The sequence below is a fragment of the Gracilinanus agilis genome, chromosome 1 (assembly GCF_016433145.1).
Source record: "Gracilinanus agilis isolate LMUSP501 chromosome 1, AgileGrace, whole genome shotgun sequence".
Lineage (NCBI taxonomy): Eukaryota > Metazoa > Chordata > Mammalia > Didelphimorphia > Didelphidae > Gracilinanus > Gracilinanus agilis.
Genome location: NC_058130.1, coordinates 193,069,295 through 193,082,394, shown reverse-complemented (window position 1 = coordinate 193,082,394; position 13,100 = coordinate 193,069,295). Strand labels below are relative to the sequence as shown.

At 35.1% G+C, this 13,100-nt stretch overlaps 1 protein-coding gene across 2 annotated transcripts in view; it reads left to right on the top strand.

Moving 5' to 3' along the window:
• The window catches only part of TRPM3 (transient receptor potential cation channel subfamily M member 3), a 1,135,309-nt gene that overhangs the window by 785,533 nt on the left and 336,676 nt on the right, over positions 1–13,100 (top strand). For both annotated transcript variants that reach the window (XM_044659442.1, XM_044659449.1), the window contains exon 4: positions 3,304–3,517. In XM_044659442.1, coding sequence (XP_044515377.1) covers positions 3,304–3,517 — 214 coding nt within the window. The remainder of the gene's footprint in view (positions 1–3,303; positions 3,518–13,100) is intronic.

Below are 13,100 nucleotides of genomic sequence, written 5' to 3'. Positions count from 1 at the left end.
CTATACAATCATATTTATAACAGTACCTGAAATGATGTTCTAAGATGCTAACTATAGACTGAAAAACAAATTATTTTTGGGTTAAATCAAATGAGCTATGGGGAATGTTACTGCCATGCTTTTAAAGTCTACTAGCCATAAACAGCTACTTTTATTGCAATTTAATCCCTTTGTCTTGTTCTCGTGTAATTTCTCTCTGTCTCTGTCTGTCTCTCTCTATCTTTCTGTGTCTGTGTCTCTCTCTGTCTCTGTCACTGTTTCTCTCCTTTCATTCCTTCCTAATTGATTCTGTAACGTGCTCTCTCCAGAGACTTTCAGATCTCTCCATTCTTCATGGCTCTCACCCTTTGGCTTCCCACATCAACAAAGGCCTTTGCTTCATACTCAACTGAAAAAATAAAGGTCATTCTCCATTAGTCTCTTTTTTTCTCCTACTACACATTTTACAACTCTTTGATATCATTCTTTAGTCTATCCTTCTTTATTCCAATCTCTACTAGAGAGGTCGCCTTTGCCCTAGTCACTGCCAAACCTACATGTAATCTTGATTTTACCCTTTCCCATCTTCTTGAGTAAATTGCCCCCATAATCATTCTCTCTCTGTTCTCTTCAGTCATTCCCTATTTGCTACATTCCTCCCTCCTATCTACAGGTATACCCAAGTCTTATCTATCCAAGCTTAAAAAAAAAAAAAAGGCAAAACAAAAGCCAAAATTCTGCACTTAACTTTCCCATCCCTCTGGAACTGCATCATCCAGTATCTCTTTTATTTGTTGCTCCTACTTCCTTTCCTCTTACTTTTTTTTTGGTTTGTTTTTTTAACACTTTTCAGTCTGCTTTTCATCTCTTCACTCAACTAAAATTGCTTTCTCTAAAATTGCCAATAATCTCTTAATTACCAAATCTAATGGTGTTTTCTCAATCTTCCTTGTTCTTCTCTGCAATACACCATAATATTGGCCACCCTTTCCTTCTGAATAATCTATGGGTTTTTATGACAGTGGCTGTACAATCAGAAGGCTTGGTACAGATTCTACCTCCTTTTTTACCTTGTTCAAGTCACTTTACTTCTCTTGGCCATAGTTTCCTAATCTGAAAAATGAGAGGATTTAGGCTAGATGAGGTCTTTTCCAGTTTTGGGTCTATGATTCTATGATTCTCTTAACTCTCCAGCCAATCCTTCTGAGTTTCATTACTGGTTCATTATCTATGCATTCGGTCTTAACTTTGAACTATTCTGTGCCCTTTCCTTTTGTTTTCTTTGTAATTCCTTTCTCCACTCAATAGTCTCCTCAATTCCCATGATTTTAAATACCATCGCTGTGCAGATGACTCTGATCTATATTGTATTTATGATTCTGATTTCTCTTCTAAATTCAATTCTCACATCTCTTACTATTTTTTAAATATTTTGGTTTAGATATAATGTGGACATCTCAAACTCCGCATGACTAAAACACATTGTTATCGTCCCCCTCAATCTACTCTTCTAAATTCCCAGTCTTGTGAAAGAATATTGACATCCTTCCAGAGACTTAGTTTTTCAACTTAGGACTCATCAGGGGTTCTTAACATGGGGCCTATGAAACTGTTGTTTTTGTTGTTGTTTTAATTTTAATAACTCTAGTTCAATATAGTTAATTTCTTTGCAATCTTATGTATTTTAATGTGTCTATTTTAAAACATTCTACGAAGGATAGGCTTCACCAAACTGTCAAAGTCCATATATACAAAAAAAAAAAGATTAAAAACTCCATCCTAAACTTTTCATTCTCCCTTACCTCTCACTTTGAATCAGTTTTCAAATCTTGTTATTTCTACCCAAATGTCATCCCTCCCCCTTTCAATCCATAAAACAACTACCCTAGTTCAGACCTTCATTTATTCTCCCCCAGAGTGTTAAAATAGCCTTTAATTGGGCTACCAGCCTCAAGCCCTTCCTATTTCTAATCCATCCTTCACACAGCTTCCAAAGTGATATAGCTCAGGTGTGACCATACCACTCCTCTGTTCAAAATGGACCAGTGGTTCCCTATTACCTCTAGGATCAAACACATTCCTCTGGCTTTTAGAGTCCCTGATAGTTTGATCTTCCAGCCTACTTTTCCCAGAACTTCATGCATTCAGTGTTTCAGCCAAAATGGCCCATTTGCTGCACAACATTCCATCTCCCATCTCTTGTGACTTTACCTGGGCTAATTCTTAATCCTCTACCCTATAATGTGCTTCTTCCTGCTCACTTTTGCCTTTTAGAATGCCTTTCTCTGCTCAAATATTAACTTCTTATACATGAGAACTTCCCTGAGCCCTTTACTAGCTAATTTTCCCTTGTTCTTCTGAAATTACATTTATTTCATATGTACTCTGTATATATTTATACACTTACATATTATTTCACCCAATAGGATATAAGTTCCTAAAAGACAGGGACTTTATTTTTAATTCGTCTTTGTTTACTCATTGCCTAGAACAATGTCTGGCACATACTAGGGCTTAATAAATCCTTGTTGTTGCAAAATATCTTCTTCACTGCATTATAAACATAAGAGGCAGCTCACAGGGCAAGATGGTAGAACAATAGATAAAAGTGCTGGGCCTGGGGTCAGGAAGACTCATCGTCCCAAGTTCAGATCTGGCCTCAAAAACATACTGACCATGTGATCTTAAGCAAGTCACTTTGTTTGCTTCAGTTTTGGAGAAGGAAATATTCAATAACTCCAGTGTCATTGCCAAGAAAACCCCAAATGTATTTATAAGAGTTGAACAAAACTGAAACAAGTAAACAAAAAAAGAGAAATTTAGAAAAATAAAAATTGTTTAATTAAAAGAAGTTGTTCTTTACCTTTCTCTCATGAGATCCATTTCTTCTTGGAAGAATTAATAAGGAGAGAAAATATTTTCATCAAGTGAATGAATAAATTTTGGAGATTTTTTAGAAAGGGAAATCAGATATTATATGTTTGTCTATTGAAAAGATTAAAGGTTATAAGTTGTAGACAGGCTCTCTTTAATCAAATCTAAGGGTGCTTGACTTTCTGTAAAAGATGCATTTGTATAGAAGCTACTCTGAGCTTTGAAAAATTAATTTATCATTTAAGGGTCCTATACTTAAAAGTCGTAATTTAAAGGGAAACTCTGTAAAGTAAAAATTGTCTTGATAATACTATAAATAACCATTTCCTTATTCAATCCATCTTGTCATGATGTTACATTAAATTGTCTAAAATATATAATTTTTAGCAACAACCTGTACTCATGAGATGCCTTAGATTCTCTCCTTTTTAACAATGTTTCCTTTTACAGTATGTGCGAGTGTCCTTTGACACAAAACCTGATCTCCTTCTACACCTGATGACCAAGGAATGGCAACTTGAGCTCCCCAAACTCCTCATCTCTGTTCATGGAGGCCTCCAGAACTTTGAACTCCAGCCAAAACTCAAACAAGTCTTTGGAAAAGGTCTCATCAAGGCAGCCATGACCACTGGAGCATGGATTTTCACAGGAGGAGTTAACACAGGTAAGTGCAATCTATGCAGGGTTCCATAGCCACTCACCATGAAACTACTATGCTTAGTTTTCACTTAAAGATTATAGTTTATAATATATTACCTCTTCCTCAGGTCAGATTCATAAAATCCTCATATTCTGTTCATCATCCATTTGTGTATACACACACGCATATGTTCTTCCTGCACCATGATTTTTTTTTCTTTTTCCCTCAAAAGAAGTTCCGAATGTTAACTGAAAAAGTATATCCAAAGAAGTAAAAGTATTATTTTAAGCATGAATAACAGGCTGGGAATCTGAGTAATGAAAAGTACATTGTAGAATAGTTAATTTACAAGAATGGTTTAAGGATATATTAAATGAACAAAAACTGCCATGTAACTTCATATTTTAATAGAAGTCTTTTTTTTACCTTTAAGGAACAACTTTTATTTTAATGAAGATGCTTGCTTTTTAGTTAGAAGAAAGCACTCTATTGCACCTTCAGAAAAACTCAAGCCTGGATTTGTGCTATTCTTCCCATTTCTCAACTGAAATTGCTTTAGTCTTTTCAAGACTCATTTTCCAGTTTTAAACAAATATTTTCAAAATTGTGCTCTGTTTCTAAATTTAATGGAATTCTTCCCCTATACATATACCAAATAATCAATATAACAAAAAAAAACATTTTTTTTCATTTGCTGGATATGCCTTAGTTAGAGGGATCATAAACATGAGTTATTTTCTACCTGCCAAAATGTGTTGTTTATTGTAATGCAGAAGTAGTCAAATCCCTTCCTCCTTGCCCCTCTCCACTTCACAGACATATGCACAGGGTGCTAAGTGCTTATCTGTGGTGCATTATTAATAAATAAAAGGTAATGGAATGATTGCCTTTAAATTTTTCTGACACATTGCCCATGCCTGAGTCAGCAGTGTTATGTATTGGAGTAAATCAATGCTCCTGCAATTATAAGTCATTTGAAGCTTCCTTGCTAGCCTTTATATAACAAGTGGTACTTAGAATTCGTGCAACATTATTACTGCAATACTTTCTCAGGTTTTTGTAAGCTGAATTTCAGCATAATTAAAGGCATGGCTTTAATTATTCATCATTTCAGAGGGATTTTTAAGGGAATAAGTATTTAGCACCTATTATGTGCCAATGCACCATGCTAAATATTTTACAAATAATATCTCATTTGATCCTCACAATAACCCTATGAGCTAAGTGTTGTTTTTGACCCCATTTTACAGTTGAGCAAATTAAGGCAAACAGCAACTTGCCCAGAGTCACACAGGTAGTATCTGAGCTCAAATTTTGAACTCAGGTCCTCCTGACTCCAGGTCCACTGCTCTACCCACTCTACCACCTAGCAGCCCCCGAAGAGCATTAAGGTGAAACAATTTTAAGACTCTCTCAAATACCTTGAATGTATGACATGCATATATAAAGCAGGCTCACACTGTTCTTCCCAAAGGAGCACTTAAATAGAATCAGATAGGCTGCTCATCAATAGAATGTAAGCTCTTGAAAGATGGGAATTATCTCCTTTTTCTTTTGATGGGGATCCAGGTATGAACGAATCTTGAAAGTACTGTTGATATATTCAAAAACTGACTCTTGTGAACAATATGCTCATGTACCAAACTTCACGATGGAGTAGTTAAGCCTTATAACAAAGGGTAACTCTGAGCTTATGGTATGCTGACCACTCCCTAAGCCTATAGTCCTAAAGTCAATTGGACCTCTGAGTGGGACACAGAGTCCTAAATTATCTTAGCCTCCTCCTCTTTGATCTTGTAGTTGTTAACTGAGCCAATGTCAAATTGTCTGCCATGCCACATATTCATTAACTACCTCCCATCACCCATTCCTTAATTCTCCAATAAAAGATTGGGAACATGGGGAGCTCTATCTCTTGTCCACCATCAGAGGAGCACGCATACAGAATCCCTTGCTGTTGAACCTTGTATCTCTGAGTCTTTCTTTCTTCCTCATGTTCCCTCTCCCTTTTCTCTAAACCCCTTCACTCATTTTCCCCTCAGTCTCCAGCTTCGCTTCTCAGGTGTCCACCCATGAAGATAATATTGTGTGGCTGCAGGCAGCTATACTTCATATCATTCCTGCTAAGCACAGTATAACTATTACATGTTTAATAATTGTGAGTTAAACTAAATCACCAAAATTAACCTGTCAACATCTTTATTTAATCATGTCACTGGAAAACAAACTTCGGATGACCTCTACTAATACTTATCTTCATTATTTTTCTTAAAAGTAGTCATATATCTACTCTGTGATTTGGTCAAGATATATCATAAATGATCTAGAGAAGGAAATGACAATCCACTCTGATATCTATGCCAAGAAAATCCCAAATGAGGTCACAAAGAGTGAGACACCACTGAAATATGACCGAACAACAACAATTGATAAATAAACCAGGATTATTTATGCACATACATTTGTATAGTCTGATCCTTTCACTTTTATAATACAAATCTCTTAATGGAAATTAAGTGGAAATATGTTAAATAAATAATATATTTAATGTTGTTTAAGAAAATAAATCTTTCTGGCAATGTCTTTTACTGGGAACTACACCCAATTTATATATTCCTATTAAGTTGCATGGTTTCTAAATGAGAATGCCTCTTAAAGGACAGCTAAAGGCAGTTTCTTCTGTATGCATTAAGACTGATGAGAGTTTGCTAAATGATAATCAAAGTGGGGTGCAAAAGATAGAGCCATAAGATTTTTATTTAAGTTTATTAAATCCTCAATCAAGAGCACTGAGATTAAGAAGATATGGGTTTGAATCCAAACTTTTCTACTTCCTAGATAATCTCTAAGCTCCCTTCCAGTTCTAACTTTTCTGAGATCATTGCCATGTCATCTTGGACAAGTTGACTCACATCTTTAAGCCTCAGTTTCCTTCTTTATTAATGCAGTGAACAAATAAGGTGAATTGCATGAGAGGGGCATGAAAACTACTGAAAAAGAATAGCAGAGAACTGAGGATCTTGTTTTTAGAAATATGAAGGCAAGGGTAATTTTGCAGAGTATGTGTTATATTTTTGTATAATATCCTCTACCTTGGGAAAATTGAGCAGCTTTGCATATTAAAAAGGAGACATGACTCCTATTGGAGAATATTTTGGGTCCTGATACTTCTACTAGGCACATGTGAAGGAGAGAGGGAAAGTAGTTAGAGAGATAGGAGGGGAGAGAAAATATAGTTTTATAATGCCTAATGTGAGTTCCAGAGCCACAGATATGTGAGAAAAGCTCCTCTCATCAACATCCTCCTTCACTTCCATTACCCATACCACCCAGTCCCCAGGGATGGTTAGGATGATTTTCTCTGGTGCGGTTGTTGTCATTATTTGGGTGAGATTTTATGTTATTGCCTTCCCCAGCCATAAAATCGCCTTATTGTGAATCTTCTTATTTTCCATCTTAATCTGTATAAGTGGCCTATTTTTTTTCTAAAATAAATATATTTGGTTGCTGGCCATGATCATTTTTTTAATAACAAGTATTTGGTGGGAAAGAGCTAAGCTGGCCAACAATAAGCTAATTTACACTCTCTTTTCATGTGACAAGGGAAATGGTTTTTAGACTCAATGACTAAAAAGGGTATTAAAGAACTTAAGGCTCTCTATGAGTCAGTTGTATAACCTGGCAGCCAAAAAAGCTATTATCATATCTGATTGAACTAGAGAAGCAGCATATCCAGACTGTGGAGATGATGGGTGACAGGTCCATAGTCCTCTGCTCTGGACAGACCATAACTGCTATATTCTTTTGAGCAATGAACACATCTAAGGAAGAGTGTTAGCAAACTGAAGACTAGATAAAGGCCAACGAGTTAGTACAGAAACTAGAGATCATGCTATATAAGCATCAAGAATGGAATAAGTGGTAAAGATCTGTCATACTAAAGAAGGAATGGACTCATTTTGCTTGGAAACAGAAGACAGAACTTGAAGCAGAGCAGATATCTTTTTGGAGGGGGGTGAATAAAAATGAATTTAATAAAAATAAATGTAAACATTTAACACTTGGTTCAAAGCATCATTTTCACAAATAATGCAAGTAGATTAAGATCATGAGTAGACAATTTGTTTAGGAAAAGATCTGGCAAGATGCAGCTAACAGTTAGCTCAGTTGATTGAGAGCAAGGCCTAGAGATAGTAGGTCATGTAGTTTAATTTGACCTCAAATACTTCCTAGCTGTATCACCCTGGACAAGTCACTTGCCCCCCATTGCCTAGTCCTTACCACCCTTCTGCCTTGAAACCAATCTAAAGTATTGATTCTAAAAGAAAGGTAAGGGTATAATTTTTTTAAAGAAAACAAAAAGATCTGGAAGTTCTCAAGGATGGAAGTTTTAATAGCACTTAACAGAGTTATGAGGTACAAAAAAAACAACTCGTACATCACAAGGTCTAAAGACATCATGAATAATCTTTGTGTATTCTTCCATGATCAGACTACATTTTGAGTATTGAATTCATTTCTAGTAACTACTGTTTGAGGACATTATAAACTAAAGATTAGTCATAGGAAAGCTATTACAATAGTAAAGGACATTGAGTAAATGTGATATGAAGATACATTAGAGAACCTAATGAGGTTTGTTCTGTAGAAAAGAAGATTCAAACATGACATGTTGGATATAGTCAAAATTTGAAGAGATTTCATAGGGAAAGAGGACTAGATTTGTTTTGTTTATTCCTAGAAAGCAGGATACATAGCAATGTATGGAGGCTGCAAAGAAGTAAATTTAAACTTTATGTTATTCCTCATATTTACATTTGTCCAAAAATTGATTAGGCTTCCTCAAGAGGTAGTGGTTCCCTGTTTCTGTATATTTTCTTTTTTTTTAATTTGTCTTTATTAAGCTAAAACCAACTTTCTCTTTGGCACTAATATTCTACTAGGAGGAAAGAATGCATATGTAGAAAATTAAATATAAAATATAAACAGAATTGTTTTTACAGAGGTAGCACTAGCTCTGTGGATAACCTAGATAGGTATTTTTTTCTTCCAGAGGATGCAATTGAACTTTGAAAGGAGTTATGGCTATCAAAAAGTAGATGTGATACAGAAATGCATTCTAGGTCTGAGAGAAAGTCTATGAGATAGGCACGAAAAGGGATGTTGTATATAGAGAACAAAAAGCAAGGCAATTTACTGAAATGTAGAATACCTGAAGGAGAAATTAATCTGGAAAAGAAGGATGGAACTGCTTTGTGAAATTTTCCCTCACAAAGGAAATTAAAGGAGTATTTTTTTAAGCTTAGAGGTAAGAGAGAGACACTAAGAATTTACTAAGTAGGGAAGTAACATGGCCTGGCATCTTTTAGTACTATTTCATGGCAACTAAATGAAACATAGATTGGTGAGGATAGAAACTGGAGGTTTAGAGAACAAATGTGAGGCTATTTCAATAGTACAGGTTAGAGAGAGTCATGGCCTTAACTAAGATATTGGCTGGGTGAATGGAGAGAAAATTATAGAAGTTTAAAAGGAATTGACATTCCCCACAATCCAATTATTAAGCAGGACTGGAGTAAATCCTAATGGTGGAGGGAGTCCAAAAAAGAAAAATCTTGAGTTTAAGGACTCTTTTCTGTACTGAATGGGTGTATCTATGGACCTAGGTAACCAAAGACCTCAGTTGGCTATAGGAATTGTAGTCTTCCCTAAATCTAATAATACTCCCTTTGAGGAAGTAGCCCAAGTAGTAATAGAAGAAACCATCTGTAGATGACAATAACTCAGCAGAAAAATAACTCAGTCATAGATGCCAGCCAAAAAAAAAAAAAAAAAAAAGGAACCCTCTAGAAAACAGGTGTTAAAAACAAAATAGAGCTACAATGAGGAATGACACTGAATAGTGAAAGCTATAAAAAGACTTTGAGTTGGCAGTATAAGGTGAAATGTTCAGGAAATATTTCTTTCCCTCTGACAACATGGAGATTCTCTGGGAAACCACAACTATTTGAATATGCTTTTCCCTTGTGATTTAATATTTTATTCCATTTTAATTAAGTTTTCTTTGCATTGAATCAATGTTATTTGAACATGTTGAACATAAACTACATTGGCAAGGAGCTCCTAGGTGAAGACATGAAAAGGTGCTGACCCAGCCAATATCTCCAACCTGAAAAGAAAGTCATACAGGGACTTAAGGGGCCAAGCTATACCAGGAGTTTTAACTTTCTGAATTTGCTACCATGTTGCAGAAAGCTTTTTATTTTCTTGTTTATACCTGGTTTGTTCTTTGATTTAATTGATTAACTTAATGCAAAGTCCAGATAAGCTTCACTCATACATAAATGAGGAAACTGAGTCCAGGAAAAAGGAGGTTTTCTTTTTACCCCCAAAGAACACATAGTGGCACTCAAGCCTAGAATTTAAGTCTTTTGGCTCTCATTCAGTACTCTGCATAGCATGCTATTAGTTTAGGCCACCCAGCAAAAATCTTTCCTGGACCAGGAAAAGATGGATAGTTAGATGATGTTGGTGATGTTAATGTTGTTGTTGATGACTATGATGATGATGTTGTTAATGATATTGATGAATATATTCATGATCATCATGATGATGTTGTTGATGATGATGATGATGACTGAATTTGGAGTTGGAGGTTTTCCTTCCATTTGAAGCTTTCTGACCCTTCCCACTATAATGATTAAAATTTTCTTGGAGACTGACTTAAACCTCTTTCACTTCTCTATGCAATACATATTTATCCCATTTTATCTCTTTTCCCATTTCTCTTAGTACTATCTTCTTTTTTATCCCCAGTTTTTTTATATATTTTATATATTATTTTATTTTTATTATGATATATTGTTTTTGTTTTTATTTATTATTTTTATAATAATTTATTTTTATAATTTATATTTATTATGTTATGTTGTGTTATATATATTATATATGTATAGATTATATATAAGCATATAGATCATATAGATCATCCTTTAAAGTTTGTCACTATGCCCTCTAAGTATACTTCTTCTAGCTACCCTGATGATAATAACAATTTTTAAGAGTTACAAATATTATCCTTTCTTATAGGAATACAAATCTTTTGAACTTATTGGATCCTTTAAATTTTTTCCCTTTTCTTAATTACCTTTTGGTGATTCTCTTGAGTTCTGTGTTTGGGATCAAAATTTCTAGTTAAGCCAAGTCTTTTCTTTAGGAATACTTGGAAGTCTTCTATTTTATTAAATGACCATACTTTCCCCTACAAGAATATAGTCAATTTTGCTGGGTAGTTGATTCTTGGTTATAGACCCAGTTCCCTTGCTTTCCAGAATATCATATTCCATGCCTTCAGGTCCTTCAGTGTGGATGCAGTCAAGTCCTGTGTTATCTTAACTCTGGTTCCATTATATATGAATGGTTTCTTCTTAGCAGTTTGTAGTATCTTTCCCTTGGTCTGGTAGTTCTTGAATTTGGCTATAATATTCCTGGATGTTATCATTTGAGGATTAAATGCAGGAGATGATCTGTGGATTCTTCCAATCTCTACTTTTCCCTCTTGTTCAAGGATTTCAGGGCAGTTTTTCTTGGATAATTTCTCAGCACAGTTGGTGGGGGAAGAGTGTTGGAGATTGAGCTTCCCTGCCCACGGAAGGCTTCTTATCTGCCCTATTGATAGACTAGATTAAGCCGGAGTACAACTGATCTGTAGAGCTGGATGTGCTCTGAGGCCAAAACCTTGACAAAAGGAGGCCCAAGGTGGAGTGGAGTGGCTACGACTAGGCTTCCCTCTCCTCCAGGGCTCTCCTCCAACTGCATCCATGCTGGCTATTTAGAGCCCTGAGCCTGGCAGAGCTGTGGCAGCAAGGTACTACCTCCGGGCTAGAGCCCTCCACCAATATTCCAGCTACCTCAGGAGACTCAGCACAGTAGGTAGGGGAAGGGTCCCGGGACCTTCCTTCTTCCTTTTCCTTAAACCCAAGAATCAGCCTTCTCTTCATATCTTTACGTTGATTGAGCAGGAGGGTCCCCCAGCTCTGTCCTGTTGTTAGATTTGGTTTTCTGTCTCCTCAAAGCACTTTGTTTTTTATTGGTTTGGAAAAGTTTTCACAGAAATCTGGACTTTTGCTGCTTCTAAACAGCCATTTTGACTCCAAATCCAAAGCAGAAGTCTTAAAGAGGCAGATTTGGGCTTAATGGAATGAAATTTTTTTTCCTAACAGTTCAGTCTCTAGCACAGTGAAATGACTTCAAAGATGTGGGACTCCCTCATGCTGGAGGTCTTAAATAAGCAGTAGGTAACCACTTCTCTGGTAAATTGTTGAAAAGATTCCTTTTCAAGTAAAGGTTAGACTTTGATAGTCCCTTCTAGCTGTGAATTTCTAGGAAATTTAGCTATATATTCCTCCAGCATCAGAAGATTAATGTACCAAATAGCATTAAATTTAAACAATGAAATGAACCTTTGATTTGTTCTATTTTAATGTTAAATTACCTGTTTCTTGTCATAGAGAACATATTTCATATCTTCTTCCTGAAAGAATATGGTATTTGCAAGAGATTAAAAGTTTATAAGCCAAGTTTTCTTTTCTATGTCTTAAAATTATCTTAATGAGACTCTAATGGCATATTCTTACCATTGCATAATCTTCCCTGTGTCACATTTAATAGTGTGATAGGAAAGAAAAGAACCAAAAAAAAGAGTAAAAAAGTAGTAAATATTGAAATTAATACATATGTATTTACACATTATAATAAATCCATTTAAAAATAAATGATGCATGGCTCTAAAAATAGAAAATGTGTATATATGCATATGTGTGTTTGTATGTATCCAGATGTAGATCTGTCTAATCATAGGTAGATTCACATATCTACAAATGGCAAGATAGCTCTTGCTTATAGGAGCAGAAATGCTTATTGCTACTATCTCTAAATATAATCCCAGCCCAAATGGGTTCTTGTTCCTTTTTCTTTCAAAGTCATCGAAGATAAATTCTCAAAGTCTGAATGTTCACAAATAATTCCTAATGTAATAGTTTCAACTCTTTTTGTTCCCCAAATCACTTTCAATAACAAGCATACAAAGTTATTATGAACTCTTAGAGTAATTTAACATACTTCTTGCAATATTCTTTACAATTATTCACTGCTAAATGTTCCATTGAAGGATTTTGAGCACTAACCCATTGCAAAACTACAAAGTAGAAACCATCAAATGAGCTTTGTTCTTCTTGGTTTAAGTAAATTGATTACAGATTTTTAATAGAATGAATGCTTTTTTATTTACCTTTAACAAAATTTTATTTTTGACAAAAAAATTTTCCTTTTCAATTCCTTCCCCTTAATCCTCACCAAAGAAACAAAACTTGGTAGCAAATATGCAGTCAAGCAAAAAAAATTCCCACACTGGCCATGTTTCCAAAAATTATATCATATTTCACATCATTAGTCTATCACTTCTCTTTCAGCAAGTAGGTAGCAAGTTTCCCTATTTCACAAAAGGTTGAAACTCCAATTAGTTTTGAAATACAACTTCGTGGGCTCTGTCCTTAAGCAATTTTCCCCATGGACCAGTTTAGCAAATTTATTAAGCAAGGGCCTGTTT